Source organism: Neofelis nebulosa, chromosome 4, assembly GCF_028018385.1.
Source record: "Neofelis nebulosa isolate mNeoNeb1 chromosome 4, mNeoNeb1.pri, whole genome shotgun sequence".
Classification (NCBI taxonomy): domain Eukaryota; kingdom Metazoa; phylum Chordata; class Mammalia; order Carnivora; family Felidae; genus Neofelis; species Neofelis nebulosa.
The window spans coordinates 8262183-8280154 of NC_080785.1; the positions used below are offsets into that span (position 1 = coordinate 8262183).

A 17972-nucleotide genomic window follows, 5' to 3' on the forward strand; every position below is an offset into this window, starting at 1 on the left:
AAAATGTTTTTATTTATTTATTTTGAGAGAAAGAGAGAATGAGCAGGGAGGGGAAGAGAGAGAAAGAGAGAAAGAGAATCCCAAACAGGCTTTACACCATCAGCACGGACCCCAACGTGGGGCTCGAACCGTGAGATCACGACCTGAGCCGAAAATTAAGAGTTGGGTATTTAACTGATGGAGCCACCCAGGCACCCCTGTATCTCTTTTTAACACGGAAATACTGAGTAACCTGCCAGTGGTCCCTCAGCCTGTAAGTGGCAGAGGTGGGATTCAAAGCCCACGTTATCCACATGACACAGCGCGAAGGATGACCTCTTGGCAACTGAAGCTGCTTTAACCCATCTCTAAACACGTAATCACAAATGGTTGAAGCTGGAGGACATTCTGGAGACCAATGAATCCAACTCCTTTATTAGTCAGGGAAAAAGGAGACTCAAGAGGGAAAGTGGTGACATGCCGTCAGGACAGAGTTTCTAAATGAGAACTGAACCCAGGATAGCTCTCCAGGTTCCCGAATCCCTACTGAATAGGCTTGGGATAATGGGCTCCAGGATTTCACAGCTGTTGAATTGATGTTCTCTCTGGAAACTAGCTCCTCTCCCCACCTCCTCTGGGGAGGACGTCTATTGCAGAACAGTAATTTTCATACTGGCGCAAAATAGCTTGTGTCTGGGAGATGCGCATCATGCCTGCCTCTGAGATGACAGGAAATTAGAAACTAGGATGCGGACCTCCTCGTTTCCGTCGAGGGAAAAGCAACTGCTGACTCATCATGGTGGCCCACTGTTCTGAAGCTTCTTTTCCAGGTCACCAGTGGTTTTAACATTATTAAACTCAAAGCATGTTTTTCTAGCCTTGTTTTATGCATGGCACCGGATGTTATTTGTCAATAAGAAACCCAGAGAATGGCATGAGACTGTCTCTTCCAGTGACACCCCTCTCCTGGTTTTTCCTTGCTTGTTCCCTCCATTCCCCTTCAGCCTTCTTCCCCAGGTGCTGTGTTTCTGGCTGTCTCTTAAACTGTTCTGTCAAATTCTGACCTCAGCCCTCTACTGTTCTCTCCTTATAAGCTGTTCTTTCAAGAAATCAAAATTCCTTCCAAGACCATAATAAATGTTCCCCTCTATCTCTTTCCATTTACAACTTTATTTTGTCTCCAAACTTTTCAGAGACAACTATAATCCATGGAAAGTTGGGACAAGGTCAGAAAAAGAAGAAAGTCAGTGAAGTCCACCCATTATGAAGAAAACCAGGTAGAATTTAACCAGCATGCTTGGGATGGACAGGATTGAGGACAACAAAACTTGTCCCAGGTAATCTGGGCAAGACGTATGGATAAAGTGGACTTTGCTCATAATATTCAGCAGGAATCAGTGGACCTGGTATTTAATTAATAAAAAATAATTTTAAAGTAATGTGCAATTTTGAGAACTATAACATGAGGGCAGGATTTGTAAGGGGTTAGCTTTTAATTGGGGTCAAGGAGTATTTTATTTTGAAATCTATGACTCTTTCATGGCCCCTGACGACATGGCTTGTTAACAAATCAGTCTTACTTCCAGAGCTAACGGACTAAGTTAACACGTCTGTAGTCCACCCACCTTGTACCAAAGGAGGTGACATCTAATTTTACCTTTCCTTTTGTGACTTTCCAATGTTCTTAAAGCATTTCAGCACAATTATGAAAGACACTGTGGGGCTCCGGCCCTTGTTAAAATTAGCTGACCCTCAGTGAGGCCCTAGCATAGGGTGACAGGTGGTAGGCCTATGGACAGCAACCAGGTCACGTCTGGTTTTGCTTGGTCTGGGATTGCCACAGTTGACTGACTTGATCAATTAACCCCAAGAAACTCGGGGGGGGGGTCTAAGGTGGCACATAGCCAGGAAGTCCTTCAAATTTGCTCTCTTGTCATTCAACAGAGGAAAAACAGCTAATTTCTTAAAACGTTAGTGTTCTGGAAAAGAAAACTTAATATTTAGTTGTGGAAACAGGTATTGATCTGAAAGAACATGAGCTTCAGCTGCAATATGTCAAAAGCAAAGACTACACTGTGAGGTTAGATCGACTTCTTGCAAAGGATGCTCAACTTTTGCTCTGTTTAAATTCCTGAGTGTTGATCTCTTTCTCATGTAAAGATATTTTGTATGGGGAAATTCCCGTCTGTCTCTGCCTAGAACCTCCAGGATGCGCAGATAAAGGAATGGATTTCTACTTATCATTTCGAGCAAACCTAAACTTAGGAAGCTCATTTCCTTCTCTTTCTCCCTCCCTCCATCCTTCCTCCCTCATAGTTACAAGCGTCCTAAATTATCAAAGAATTTTCGACAGTCCTAAAGCTGTAGACCTAACATTGCACAGATCAGAGACCTCAGAGATACCCCTCTGATTTTGTAGATGAGGACCTTGAATGCTGGAGAGTGGAGAGTGAGCCAGATTTAGGTCTCCTGATTCATCTTCCTGTTCCATTCTGTCTTGATAGAGTCTACAAGAAGCCTAGACTCTTACTTTTGGGAAGATTTCTATCAAAGCATCCCATAGACAGCTTTATTTTTTCCATTGTGAAGGTTATTAAAACCAACAGGGTGAAGTCATGAAGGCCTTCCTATTACTCACCAACAAACAGCTGGCTGTAGAGTTCCAGGCGGGTGTGACCTTCGGTGGGTGCCTTGCGGACCTGCTGTGGCAGCCGATCCACCTGTAAGCTGGCTTGCTTCACATTCCTCTCTGCGGTGACCCGGTGCCACTGGTCATCATTGAGCGGGGAGGGCGACCTCACCACAATCTCCACTGGCCCGTTACCGACATCAAACGAAAAGGACACTTCTGTGGCAGCTGAAGGAGCAGAAAGCACGAAAGGCACATGAGTATTTTCCTCCCAGATACCAGATAGCAGTGATTTCTAGAGGAAAAACAAAGCCCGTCATCACTTGCTACAAAAACTCGTGGCAAAATCATTTGAGGAAGGAGAGAGAAAACATCAACCCACTATTAATGAACCGTATTTCCTCCAAGGGGAGGGAAATATACTTGGATTGGGCACCAGGAATACATTTATTTTCTTACTCCATCTTTAAAAGCTTGTCAAGAAGTTACTGTCGTCGACTCTTTCCAGATAAGCAAACCCAGACCTGGAGAAGATCAAGCATGAGCTGAGTGTCTTATGTTTAGGGAGTAGTGGAGCCAGAACCTAGACCCGGGCTTGTCAGGTTTCAGAGCCCCCGATCTGTGGATTACTAAACACAATGCAACTCTTCAGTAGCTCCCAAGGCAGGGACTCCCTCCTGGAGAGCTTTATGAAACACCGATGTCCAGCCCCATCCCCAGGGATTCTGGCTCAGTTGGTGACATAGGCACTGGTATTTTTAAAAGTATGTCAGAAAATATTAATATATAGCTAGAGTTGAGAGCTACTGTTTTGGGAGAGCTTACACAACTGCATTTCATTAATGTAGTCATCACAATTCCTGTCGAAAACTAGGGAGGCAGGAGTCTTGAAGCAATAAAGGTGACCAGCGCACTTTTTGGGTCACTGTGGCTGTCCAAAAGGTAGCTCAAGATTCTTGCAGAACAACTCCTTTCCTGAACCATTTGCCATACACCTAGTCATTTCCAATCTGGAATGCTGGATCCTTCTCATAACGTACCCTCCAATACTGACCACAAGTCATTTCTTTTTTTATAGATCTGCTCAAGGTCCATAACAAATCACCTTTCAATAAGAGACAAATGGATCAGGGTGGTTTGCTTTGGCAACTTCGGTTGTGCGTAGTTTCTTACTTCACATTTTAGGTTTCAATTTCCTCAGTGACCACCTAACGTTTCATAAAACATGCTTTTCAAATGTATATTTTTTTCTTGCGATTGGCAGGAAGGGAAGCTTAATGGAAAGGCCAAGGCAGCACACAGGTCCCCAGCTCCTTTGGCTTGGTGAGTTCTTTTCCACATCAAAGACGTGGCATTTCCCAACTTTGCTTATAAAGAGACTCAGCTCCTTTATCACTAAGGCTTCTGCCTAATCTCTAAGCAGTTTAATTAAATATCTGTCATTTTTTCCCGGGCTAATGGAAAATTCAGCTTCTTTGGACTGGTACCATTTTGAGATGGTGTCACAAGCAATCAAATTTCTAATTTAAAAACCATAGTGGTCCAGATTCTCTCAGGACCTAGACTGTTCCCTGCCTCTGGGTCAGGCCCCTCTGAAAGCAGCATTAACTTTATTAAGCCACAGGGATATTAGATGCAGAGCTCAATTTAATCAACCTAATTGTACCAAGGAATTTTGATCCTTTATGTTATTAGCAGGAGGACTTTAATTTTAACACCTGTGGTGAATCTACACGTACCTGGTAAAGTATCTCCTCTATATGAGGAGCTCATGCCTCCAGGGGTCACTGTGATTTGGTGGAAGCCAGTGACCTTCATGAAGGTATCTACGGAAATACCAACGCACATTGACAATCACACGACTCATGGACTGAATGATCTTTCCCTGTATTTCTGGCATAGTCGGGGGCAGGTGGGGAAGTAGCCTCAGTTCTAAGATTGAATCTGTTCTGTTCTTGTAGTGCTATGGCTTAGCAGATGCATTTTTATTTTTTTAATTATTTTTTTTAATGTTTATTTGTTTTTGAGAGAGAGAGAGAGAGAGTGTGAGAAAGGGTAGGGCAGAGAGAGAGGGAGACACAGAATCCGAAGCAGGCTCCAGGCTCTGAGCTGTCAGCAGAGCCTGATGTGGGGCTCAGACCCACAAACCGTGAGACCATGACCTGACCCAAAGTCGGATACTCAACCGACTGAGCCACCCAGGTGCCCCTAGCAGATGCATTTTTAAATGCAAGTTGTCAGAGAAGCAAGAATGCATGGGTTCCTGAGCTAAGTAGGAAAGATGGTTTCATTTTAAAGGCATCAACTGCCATCAGGGAAATAGAATTTAGGGATAAATTGAGTTTAACCCTAAGGTTTGACTTAGAAGGGTAAATGCTGCTCTAATTGCCTCTCCTCCTCTCCTCCTGCTACGATGAATTCTTGTCCCGGTCTTTAAATTCTCACCATTTGGAGAAACCCTGAGTATCAACAGCAAACTAGGAAATGTCTCCACTTTTTTCTCTACTTGTCACACTAGATCCCCTGTTTCTGCTTCCGCTGGATCATGGTCTTCTTTTTTTTTTTAATTAAAGAACTTTTTTTACTGTTTATTTATTTTTGAGAGAGAGAGAGAGAGAGTATGAGCGGGGGAGAGGCAGAGAGAGGGAAACACAGAATCTGAAGCAGGCTGCATGCTATCAGCATGGAGCCCGACGAGGGTCTTGAACTCACAAACTGAGATCATGATCTGAGCCGAAGTCGGACGCTTAACTGACTGAGCCACCCAGGCGTCCCTGGACCACGGTCTCCTTAACATCAGTGCTTCACTCTAGCAAAGAAAAAGGTCTCCAGGCTCTTGCTGCAAAGCCCAGTCCTCTCACCAGTTGGGTGTACTAAGAGGTGCTCAATGTCAACGGCCTCTAGGAGCAGATTCCTCCTTAAGGAGCCTCTACTCAGGCTCTGATGTAGAAATATTCACAATTTGAGTACAGCCCACATCCCTTCTCTTGCATCCTGAGCGAGGGGCTGTGGGCCCAGTGCGAGAGCAAAGGATCGGGCTCCTTTTCCTCAATCATTCAATGTCAGCTCCCCTGACTTGGCTGAGGGACGCCTTTGCGAATCTATCTCCTAGTCAAACAGCAAGTGTGTTTTAAAAGCTTCTAAAATTCAGTTTGTGGCTGATTGCTCTTGCTCTTCTGGGTGAGAGGAGCTGACATTTTAAAAGAGATAATTACAGAGAGAGTCAGGGAGCGAATAAAAGGGAGGCGGCATAAAAGACACCAGAGCCAATGACACTGTCCTTATTTAATGTGGGTCTCCACTGGAGACCGCAGTGTTGCCCTGTTTCTGCCAGCAAAAAAAGAAATTTCTTACACGCCGGAAGTACTCTTACTTCCAGAAATAAGTATCTGAGAGTGGGATGTATCCAGCGTAGCTCACTGGAAAGACGACTGTAGCAAAAACTGATGGTTGTCTTTCTATCAGTGGCAAGAACTGGAAAGTGTCAGAGATTTCACCCAATTCATAAACTAACAGCTTAGTCTCCCATAGTTTCCTGTGTGTTGGCAGCAGACAGAAGACTCCCGGGTCAGAGACAAAAGATGTTATTACTCACAGCACAGCAGGCAGTATGCACTTCAGCCCCCCTCCCCCCCCCCCCCCATTCTCTCTTGTCCCTCAAGTTTCACGGGGGCATGTGGAGCAGCCCACAGGGATGCTGTACATGCAGAGCTCATGTCATAGCCCAGGAACCTGAATTTAAGAAACCTCATTGTTTTAAAGGGGCTGCGAGCAAGCTAGCTCTTTTTTTTTTTTTTTTTTTTTTTTTTTTTTTTTTTTTTTGCCCTGAGGAGAGACATTAGCTTATCCTGGTCAGGAAACTTCTGCCTTCCGAGACCATTTGCCAGCCACACATCCTTAGAAAGGTACCAACAAAGCCATTAATGGGGAGACCCATGGAGAAGTTTCCTCCAATAAACAGCCACAACCCCCTTTTCTAATTTTGTCCTGGAATCTCTCTACTCGCATAGAATCTTAAGCTTCAGCTATGGATGCCCCTCCCCCCAGACCCAGAATGTGTATCTGGATTTGTCTAAGTTACATACGGGAATTTCACCCTCCTTGCCAGGAACCTGCTTAGGATGGGACATATCATTCCCTCCTGGCTAATAAGATATGAAGAGATTCTTTAAGGCTCTTTTGGGCCACATTTCCTGGCTCATCAGAGACAGACAACCCTTTTATGCCCCTTAATCCTGGGTGGAGGTTGTGGTTCCTAATGTTGCTGGAACCATCTTGTAAATCAGAAATGCTGAGGAGAACAGGGAGAACAGTGGGATAAACCAGGGTCTTTGGTGATGTTGGTCAGCCCCTAAATTATTCCCAGAGTCGCTCAACACTTTTCACGTGAGACATCCACTATTGTTTAAGCCATTTTGATTCCAGTTGAAAGCTTGTTAACTGTTACAGGGAATGGTTTGGGAGTCAATAGATGCGACTTCTCGTCATAGCTTTACCTTTTTCACCTTTTGGGCCTCAGTTTCCTGGTGTCTGAAATGAGGATCACATCTACAGCTTTCCCAGAGTTTCTGTGTCCAAAATGTGTTTGAAAACACTGAACTCATCTCTAAGGTCCCTTCAAATGGCAACGTGCTATGATCTAATTTTCAAGGGATTCAAAGAGAACTAATGAAGGGAAATATAGCTAGTCTTAATGGTAATTTTAGATCTTGAATCCTTACAGGGAGAAAAGAGATTGCATGAAAAGAGAAAGGCACAAGGTGGCATGTTGGTGTATCAGAAATTACCTTTGAATCAATCTGGTTCCTGACTTCATTTGAGTGACTTAAAACCATAAATGGGACAGAACCATGCACAGCTCTTGGTCCAGCCTCTCACGGTCCAGCAGGTGGCATTCTTTACTCTCCTTGTAATTCAACACATGTTTTCTTAAACAAATCACCTCCAGGCTTACTGTACTGAGTCACAAATTTAACAACAGACCAGAATAGTGGACTTTTTGGCTGAGAGCCAAGAGCTCTCCAAGCAGGTGAAGTGACATTGAGACATTAGGTCATTCAATATGGAACAGGTAAAGAGAAAAGACAGGGACAGGTACGCACAGTGAGTCTGCTGGGAAGACCCATGAATGCTGTTACGGTTTTGATGATGATTTGTTTCTTCCATCTTAAAATGAAGTTTAGGGAATGAGGATTATTCCGCACAAAATCTCATTTGACCTGTATAACAAAACTGATAATAGGTAGAGCAGATATTTTAGCTTCATTCTACAGTGGAGAATGTTTGGATATATTTTCTTCTTCTTCCTCTTTTAAATGTGTATTTATTTAGAAAGAGAGAAAGTGTGTGAGTGCACAGGGGAAGGGGAGAGGCAGAGAGAGAGAGGGAGAGACAGAATCTAAGCAGGCTTTGTGCTGTAAGTGCAGAGCCCAACGTGGGGCTCAATCTCACGAACCTCAAGATCATGACCTGAGTTAATAGAATGAGCCACCCAAATGCTCCAATCTTCTCCTTCTCATTCTCCTCTTCCTCCCCCTTCTTTCTCTTCCTCTTCCTCTCCTTTTTCTCTTTCCTCTTCTTCTTCTCCTCCTCTTTGTTCTTCTTCTTCTTCTTCTTCTTCTTCTTCTTCTTCTTCTTCTTCTTCTTCTTCTCCTTCTCCTCCTCCTCTTCCTCCTTCTCCTCCTCTTTCTTCTTCTTCTTCTTCTTCTTCTTCTTCTTCTTCTTCTTCTTCTTCTTCTTCCTTTTTATGAAGGCAGGGCTAAGTATACATCAGGAAACCAAAGAATTTACATAACATGAGAGGGTCATGAGTTGAGGCAGGAACACTGAACAGAGAGTCACTGTAAGAATCAGAGAGATGAGGGAAAGAAGGAAGAAGTAAAGAGAATACCTGTGTTCTTATGTAAGGCCAAGTGCTCCATCTTACCCTGGAGGCTGCCCACTCCTTCTTACCTACTCAAGGACACCAGTCCAGCACGTCTCCCCTCTCTTCCATGGCACCAATAATTTGTTCTTTGCTGGATCACTCCACATGAACATGTTGACATGTCTCTACTCTCAGCAGCCACCACCACTACAAAATTTTTCTCTTGACCTTATTTCTTATTTCTTTGCTCTCTTTAGTTGCCACATTCCTTGAAAGAGCTTCCTGTAGTCTCTGTATCTGCTTCTTCTCCTCTTAGCCCTGCTTTAACCCCATCACATGAGGCTTTCTCCTCCACTACATCTGTTTCTGCCCCAGGGCCTTAGCATTCATTGTGCCCTTTACCCAAATAACTCTGTGGCTTCTCTTTTACCCTTATGCTCACATGTTATCATATTAGAAATTCCTTCCCTAAACCTTTTATGTTAAATAGCGAACCCCTCTCTCAGCTGCCTTTTTTCCTTTATCCTGATTTTTTCCCCACTTATGCAGCACGTATTGTATCACCATCTGGCACAAAATATATGTGCTCCTGGCCTCACTGAAGCAGAGATATTTTGTTTGTTTTGTTCATTTTTGTTATATATATCCTCAGCACCTAGAACAATGCCTGCCACAGAGAAAGCACAAGTTGTGAGTAAATGAATGAATGAATAGAAACACTCCTACCAAGGAGGCCAGATGATTATAATATAGATACTCTGAATCAAAGAAATCCAGGCAAACCATAGTTTAGGAGACAGGCATATACAAGGAATGTCATCTTCTGTTCCACAAGCATCTTTCCTAAGAGCATAAAGTAAGAATGTATGTTTTCTCAGACTGGGACAAGATACATTAGTTATACCAGTTATTTACAAATAGAAGAACAGTTGAGGATCAAAGGCTTATCCAGGATAAACCCAGCAGTGCAGTCAGAAGCATATTCTGAGGCTTCTGGCACAGAGATTCTCATTCGAAAGTTGTGATAGGGCCGTGGAGTCTGCATTTTGTTAACTCCAGGGTTCCTGATGCAACTGGTCCTGGAATCCTACTTTGCAAACCACTAGGATCCCCAAGTTCCATTCTGGTAGTGAGGTCCTAAGAATTGGAGTTTATCTCCTTGCCCGCAAAGGAAATATGTTCAAAACTGTAGAGTGAAGAGTTTCAGTTTGCTTAAAGAGAGAAGTCCAGGCGTTGCCCTTGGACCTGGGAGGGCAACATCTAAACCCCTGGAATGTTGTGTCTTTGTTTGCCTGAGAGTCTGACAATGTGATCTAGGGTGGGAGCTGAGCACGCCAGATAGACCAACGATGTAGGGGAGGGTGGAGGCTTGGGTCACACAGTTCAAGCCTTGGGAGGGCTGGAAACGGAGGTGGGGTCATGTGGGCGGCCAACCGCTCCTACCTACCGGAGCCGGATTAAAGATCCTGAACACGGAGGCTCGTTTGGACAACTCCCTGAACACGCTGTGGGCGTCAGAGGTGTGTGTGAGGCTGCACAGGCTATGGATGGGCCTTCTAAGTTTGTGGTTGGGCTCCCTGCAAAACCCAAACAACCACTTCAGTTTGCAGATATGTGACTGAACCCAATAATGTGAAGGCCGGAGGACTTTTGAGAATGGATTTGCCTTCACCTCCTAGAAAGGGAACTGAGTCTGTGAGATGCTAACACGCAGTCAACACTAAGCATAGAGAGCTGGTTTTTCTAACTATACTATACTGCCTTTCATATTGTACAGGAAATAAAAAATTTTTTTTTGATATTTATTATTTTGAGAGCGAGGAAGAGCAAGCATGCACATGTGTGGGGGGGTAGGGAGGGGCAGAGAGAGACAGAGAACCCCAAGCAGGCTCCATGCTGGCAGCTCAGAGCCCAACATGGGGCTCAATCTCATGAACCGCGAGCCGAAATCAAGAGTCGGATGCTTAATTGGCTGAGCCACCCAGGCACCCCCCGCCCCCAATTTTTTATAATATAGTCTATTTTTTCTTTATAATAGTCTTAGCTTGTGAATATAGAAATTTTTAGAGCCAAATATGCATATTCACAGCCCAAAATTCAGTGTTAAACACATCTGCAAATGAACACTGGGAGGGAAAATTTATTTGAAGTCTTTTGGAAATTCTTCAAGGAAATGCCTGGAGCTTAAGAATCAATGTTATGAACTCTTTTTAAAACCTCTGGTTATCTCGATAACCTCTCGAGTATGAGAAATATTTCTCCTTATGTATTTTGGCCTCTAAGCCTTTTATGATGGTTAAAAAATAACTTCACAAACAAAGATATCCACAGAGAAAAGGGAGTTACCACTGGCCGTGCAAAAACGGAGAGCTGTCTTTAAAATGCAAAGCCTTTCTAATTTTAGTTTTCTCCACACATTTAACCTCCTTCTGAGAATAACTTCTTGAATATTAATGGACCTGTACAGTTTAAAAAGGAAAAAGCCAAAAATCTTCCCAAAATGACATGAGGTGCCAAGCAGGACCTGCCCTCAGTAAGGGACACGTAGACAGGTTTTAAATACCTTCATGTTTGGAACCAGTGGAGACTTGTGTGCTGGACAGAGAGCACTCGATTTGCAAGAATGAAGTCCCAGAGGGTGACTGTGTGGACAGAGTGTTTGCGATAAAAGGAAATGTAGAAACTGCTCTTGAGGAACATGGAATTGGATGCCTAAGGAGTCTCCAGAGATGGAGAGGAATGTGGATTTGAAGCGAGGACGGGACCTCGAAGAAGCTTTGCTCTTGACCACAGGCTCTGCTTACGTGGACACTGAAAATGAGGAAAAGCCAAAGACGTGATGCCAGGGGGAAAGGCCGAGGCTGTGGAAGAAGCCTGCCGGGGAGGTGTGGGAATGCACCTGTCAGAAGTGGACAGGCAAGGAGGCCGCTGTTTTCTGGTTGCCACAGACTGAGTTCCAGCCCAGACTGGGGGTCTTGTCACGGGCACTATTTCTCTCTGTTTTGCAGCCAATTGTTTTCAATCCAGAAACAATTGCCGCGTGGGCATTTCAATGCCACGGGGACTTCGGACACTATCTCTCTAGTTAAAAGAAAAAAAAAAGGTGCTACAGGAAGATGTTACATTCTACATGCTCTGGACACAGAACATAAAAAGAGATTTATTCTGTTTTCCGTGACAACACCAGATGCGCGTCAATTGCGTCCCATTTGCAGTATTGGGCAAAGAGTGGAGAAAAGGGAAACCATGGTCAACAGAGACTTTAAATGGGGACGCAGAAAGATAGGAAAGAATAGGAGGACTCTTTCCATATAGTGAACTTTCTTAAAGTGTGAAGAACTTCCATAAAAGTTTCTTGTTCCTCGGAATCGCTGCAAGAGACTGGTTTCACAGACCCTCAATAAGGTAAGCAAGGAGAACGTATGGAACAGCTTAGGAAACAGGTCACCCGCCACGGGGACTGTTCTGCTGGGCACATCCTGTGTGGCCTTCCCAAGACAGGTCTTCCATTTTCCTCATTGGGCCCCCTCTGCTGCTTGCTGTGGCATGTGAGCGAGCCTCAAACATATTTAAGGTATGTAGTTTGCTCTTGTGTGGAATGATGGCCTGAGAATTCATAATGGGAAGCCAGTAGATCAGAAGGTGAGAAAATCTATCTTTTAAAAGTTAAGCTAGGGGCACCTGGGTGGCTCAGTCAGTTCAGCGTCTGACTTTGGCTCAGGTCATGATCTCACAGTTCGTGAGTTCAGGCCCTGTATCGGGCTCTGTGCTGACAGCTCGGAACCTGGAGCCCACTTTGGATTCTGTGTCTCCCTCTCTCTCTGCCTCTCCCTCGCCCCTGCTCACACTCTGTCTGTCTGTCTCAAAAATAAATAAACATTAAAAAAAATTTTTTTTTAAATTTTAAAATGGACTTAAAAAAGTCCAACAATAAAGGATCATTGATTAAATGAAGCACTTGGCAACTGAGACACTGTGCTTCCCAATCTTTTTATAACCCATGCTCCCATTTGTTGACAGAATAATCTAATTATCATCTCCAGGCGCTGAAGTCCCCAGATACGGGAGGCTGATGGGGAATAAAACGAATCCCTGAAGGTCTCAGATAAACGCCCTACTCCAACAAGAATTGTTTTGGTGCATTATATTCTGTAGGTTGTAAAACAAAAATAATAGCTCTTTGGTTTTGTTTTGTTAATATAAAATAATGGTTTTCCAAACACATATGCTGTCTTAGAGATTCTGATATAGTCTCTGTTCACAGTTAAAAAAAAAAAAATCACTGTTGTGGAGTTAAAAAAAACCAACAAAGCTGACATGTAATGTGCTTCTGAAATCTCATTACATGAAACAAGTTGGTTACAAATAGTATGCACCATATGATCTTATTTTTGTAAAATATTATATATGAGCACATAGAAAAATGTTTGGGCATATGCATACCAACAGAATATTGTTAAGTATACCAGCTGATTTTTGGGGTTTATTTTTCCTGCTTCTCTGGATTTTTTTAAAAAATTTTATTTTTTATTCATTTACAGAGAGAGAGAGAGAGAGAGAGAGAGAGCGAATGAATGAATGGGGGAAGGGCAGAGAGAGAGAGAGGAAGACACACAATCCAAAGCAGGCTCCAGGCTCTGAGCTGTCAGCACAGAGCCTGACACGGGGTTCGAACCTGCGAACCGTGAGATCATGACCTGAGCCGGTCAGATACTTAACTGACTGAGCCACCCAGGCACCCCTGGATTTTTAATTCATTAAACAATAAACCAACACTATTTGTATAATTTTTAGAAGTCACAATCTGATAATTTCCACTTCTTTTGCAGGTTGGTAACATTTTAAGTAACTCTATTCTATAATTTTAACAAGTGTTTAATCAGAGAGATTAACCAAAATGCAAAGAATGGGATTTCATTTAAATACAGAAAATTAGAGGGAATTTAAAGCCAAAGCAGAACATTCCTCCTTAGTTCTTTACTGGTTTTAAGATACCTGAGAAGATTGAAAAAAAAAAAAAAGCGGGGGAATGGTCAAACTCTACCATAAGCTAATTTTGAACAAGGTGTGAATTTTTTTTCCCCCATTAAAAATGGCTAAAAATAAGGGCATGCTATTTTTCAAAGTAAAATCCTCACAGGTCTGAAGTGCCAGCATGTTCCAATGTTTAAACTAATGTATACAGGAATCGGAATGCAAGAAGGAGCATAATTCAGTGTTATAATTACACTTGACAGATATACACTGTTTCATTATTCATTGCCTCTGGTTGCACTTACCCAGAAAGACCCTGCAGAATCCTAAGTATCAACCACTCTTCAGGAGAAGCCATTTGGCATTCTTATCAGTTCTCATCACAGGCATCAAATTCAGAGATGCAGAAAACCAAATGTGATCATTTTAACACTATCTGCAAAGGCAAGTAAAATGAGTAATTTCCCAAGAGGCCCTGGGTCCAGCCAGCTTTCTTCTGTCAAACTCTTAACACAGATATGTGGGTGGGTCATGGCTGTAATGAAAAATGCCTTTTAACTGGTCCCTAGACTTTTGCTATATTTGTTTCAATTCCTCAAGTGCTCCATGATCTTTCTCCTCTACTTGCTTTTGCCTGTGCTGTTTACTCTCTGGAAAGATGCCTCTATCTCATTTATTTGCCTGTCATTGCTCAGGGCGGATCAAGGCACCTTCTGGAACCTACCCCGAAGTCTTTAGGCAAGGTTAAAGCCTACTCCTTTCCATCGTCCTGGTACCTGTGGCAGAGGCTGCTGACTTTTCATGAAAAGTTTATTTCCTCCTGTCCACAGTCACCCCTGCGAAGCTGCCAGGCATCAGGAGCTGCCTTTTCCAGTCCCCAGAAATCTAGGTGGAGGTGGGTGACACCTTACCACCAACAGAATGAGAGCAGGTCTGCATGGCACCTGTCCACCCTCCCTTTCTCTGTCTTGCAGCTGGACTTTGAAACGCCCAGGCTCCAGGCGCCTCCAGGAGTCCAGGAGACTCCATGCAAAAGGAGTCTTGAACTCAAATCCCGGTGTGGAAGGGCTTCACGGACCAAAGCATGCATGGCAGACTGCTGGACACTCACTAAAACCTGGGCTTTAGTCACTACAGCAGCTTCACTTATTCCTGAGTGTGAACATTTCTTATCCCTAAATCTCTTATTTATGAGATTTTAAAAATTAACCAAAGGGTCTTCTCCATCCGACCAGTGGAATTTTAAAGGGATGAATTATACCGTAATGGTCTTACTAGAGTTTCAACACCCATCTATCAGATGGTGGAATTCTGTAATTGCTACAACTATGATGTTCAATTTTTTTAAGTTTATTTATTTATTTTGAGAGAGACAGAGATAGTGTGAGCAGGGGAGGGGCGGGGGGGGGGGGAGAGAGAGAGAGAGAGAGAGAGAGAGAGAGAGAGAGAGAGAGAAGCCCAAGCAGGCTCTTCACTGCCGGAGCAGAGCCCAACATGGGGCTCGAACTCATGAAATCGACAAACTCAGATCATGACCTGAGCCGAAATCGAGCATCAGATGCTTAACCGACTGAGCCACCCAGGCGGCCCTGAACTATGACATTTTAGAGAAAAGAGAAGGGCTAGGACCACATGGGAGCCTAGACTGACTGGTATTTGTGCCTGTGAATGTCTGAGCCACCTCCTTCACTAACCCCGCCAAACAGACTCCCAAGGAAAGGAGAGGCCTATCAGAAAGGCAAACAAACACTTGCCTTCTTGAGATGTTTGTCAAGGACAAGCTTGACGTTAAGAAATACGGGAAGAGATTTCCTTTGTCCTTCAACATTTCTGTTCTACATTGAATGGACTCTAGAACCCGGACCTCAAGCTGCCACACGAAGCCCTATTTTTCAGCCCCACTTAAAAAAAACAAACACACCACAAAGGTCTTTATGGTTAGCCATGGAATATGAGTGCCATTTATGATGCTGTGTCTATTGGAAAGTATATTACAAGGTTTTGAATAGCCAGCTCAGAAACTCCTATGACACAGTCCTCTGTAAGTCGGGAAGTACCTAAACTAAAACACAGGGCGGGGGGTGGGGGGGCGGGAAGTGAAACAAGAATATTATAGAGATAGAAATAAGTCTTCTTTTCCTAAAGGGTCCAAGAAGAATATATTTCAGCTATGACCCAAGGCCTATATTAGATTTCATGTAGTTCCTATCTTGAGTGCTATTAGAAGTTACCTTGTAATTTGAGCAAACTGCGTTTCTTTTTTATTTTTTTTTAATTTTTTTTTTTTTCAACGTTTTTTATTTATTTTTGGGACAGAGAGAGACATAGCATGAACGGGGGAGGGGCAGAGAGAGAGGGAGACACAGAACCGGAAACAGGCTCCAGGCTCCGAGCCATCAGCCCAGAGCCTGACGCGGGGCTCGAACTCACGGACCGCGAGATCGTGACCTGGCTGAAGTCGGACGCTTAACCGACTGCGCCACCCAGGCGCCCCTGAGCAAACTGCGTTTCTTCATCTGTGAAAAACTGTTTTTGTAAGGTTTTTCAAGTTGACATCCAGCTGGGCAATGTTTGTTACCTGGTTTTAATTTAGGTGTTTGTCTGATGTCTTGCAAAATCCTAGCAATGTGATGCTTATAGTTAGTTGTCTTTGGCCCTTTGAGATACATGCCTGGTTTTGAGCTATTTCAAGTAATCTTTCCCAGTACTCACTACATTTAAATGAATTCTGCTCCCTGATTTATTGTATCTCCTTTTTTTAACCAGCTTTGAATTAATTGGTCCCAAGCGTCATCCTTAGTTGAATCAATTCGCCAGTGTTAGTAACATGCACTGACATTGGCATCAATTTTTTTCTTCTTGAAGCATTTGTTTCTATGAACATACAGAGCCTGTCAGAGCTCCCATTGGCTTCTAAAATGGCAGAAGTAACGTCTCTAATCTTATAACTCTACACAGCTATTTCAACTTTTCTCACCAATATTTTTAGAAAAATGAAAGAATTCTATAATAGGTGTTTTCTGTATTTTAAATGAAGATGCAGTAAAAAAAAAGTTGTGTGGGCAGAGTTTCAACTCGGGGGAGACAATTCCAGAACAGGGAAAGACACAGTGGGTCATAAGAAAGTGTGGGTGGCATCCAGGGACTGTCAGTAGATGGGCAGGCTAAGGTGAAGCACTTAGGCACTGTTGGAAAGAGGCAAAGTTTGTATGTAAAGAAGATTGAAAAATTAGGTTAAAGCCTGAAATCATTGGCCAAGCTTAAGTACTTGAACTTTGCATTATAATGCATTGACAAACCGTCATGGTAAGAAAAGGAATGACAGGGCCGATCTGTAGATATCGGTCCTCACCAGGGAGGGCAGGTGTCAGAAGGGAGGGAATGAAGTGAGGGAGAGAAAGTATGAGGCTGTTTGATTCAAGAATCCAAGGCATTTCAACCAAAGAAGACATCATGGGAGATAAAGGGAGAAGTTTGAGAAGACTTCATTATCTTTGCATTTTTGTTACATTCATGTTTTTGCGACTCGTTGGAATTGATGCTTTCTCTGGGACAATTCTGGCATGATAACATACCATCAGGAACATCAGAATAACATTTCACTATATTAAAAATAGAGGGTTCTATCAAGATAAACAGTCTATGTAGTGTGGGGACCTCAGTGAAACATTAAATATGACTTTGATCTTTCTAACCTGGATCATGAAGAAAATAGTGATGACATTAATTAAGATGGGAAGCACCGGAGAGGGCTTTTGGATGAAGATGATGGATTTCGGTTTTGACATATTGAGCTTGAGGTACCTATGGGTGATTCTGATGGCTCCTTAATTAGAATTTACAACTAAGGGTCCATGATTTTAGAAAATCTCCTAATTACATGTAGTAGAAGCATGTGTGTGGACTGGAATTTATTTGAAGCATATGTCATTTGTTCGAATACAATCCTCCTCCCGCCATCATGTCTAGGAGAATGGAGAACGATGGCATGGAAATTGAAGATGCTGCTTCCTCATAAGCTCACTTAGGGTGGGAGGTGGTAAGCCGCATGTGATGCTAATGGCCTCTGACCAGGTTTGTAGGATTGTTGATGCTGGAAGACACCTTAAGATGGTCCAGTGTGCCCTTCTTTTACAAGTGAACGTGACAAAGTCTGGGGAGGTCAAGCAATTAGTCTTGAGTCGGTCTGCCTAGGTCAGACCTAGATCATGGTCTCTATTCCTCTTGTTGAAAAACTGTTTTATTAATCTTTTTTGTCCTTTAATCATTTGGGATTGTCTCATAGGGTTTTTTCTTTTTCCATTAAAGTATAGTTTACAGACAGCAAAATGTGAAAATATTAAGTGTTCAGTTGAAAAAATATATATATATATAACCACTCCTTGGATCAAGATAGAGAACATTTCCGGGGCGCCTGGGTGGCGCAGTCGGTTAAGCGTCCGACTTCAACCAGGTCACGATCTCGCGGTCCGTGAGTTCGAGCCCCGCGTCAGGCTCTGGGCTGATGGCTCGGAGCCTGGAGCC

At 43.3% G+C, this 17972-nt stretch overlaps 1 protein-coding gene across 1 annotated transcript in view; it reads right to left on the reverse strand.

Annotated features, from left to right (window-relative positions):
• CNTNAP2 (contactin associated protein 2) overlaps window positions 1-17972 on the reverse strand; it is a 1972370-nt gene that overhangs the window by 229459 nt on the left and 1724939 nt on the right. The window contains exon 17 of the mRNA XM_058723957.1: window positions 2618-2836. Coding sequence (XP_058579940.1) covers window positions 2618-2836 — 219 coding nt within the window. The remainder of the gene's footprint in view (window positions 1-2617; window positions 2837-17972) is intronic.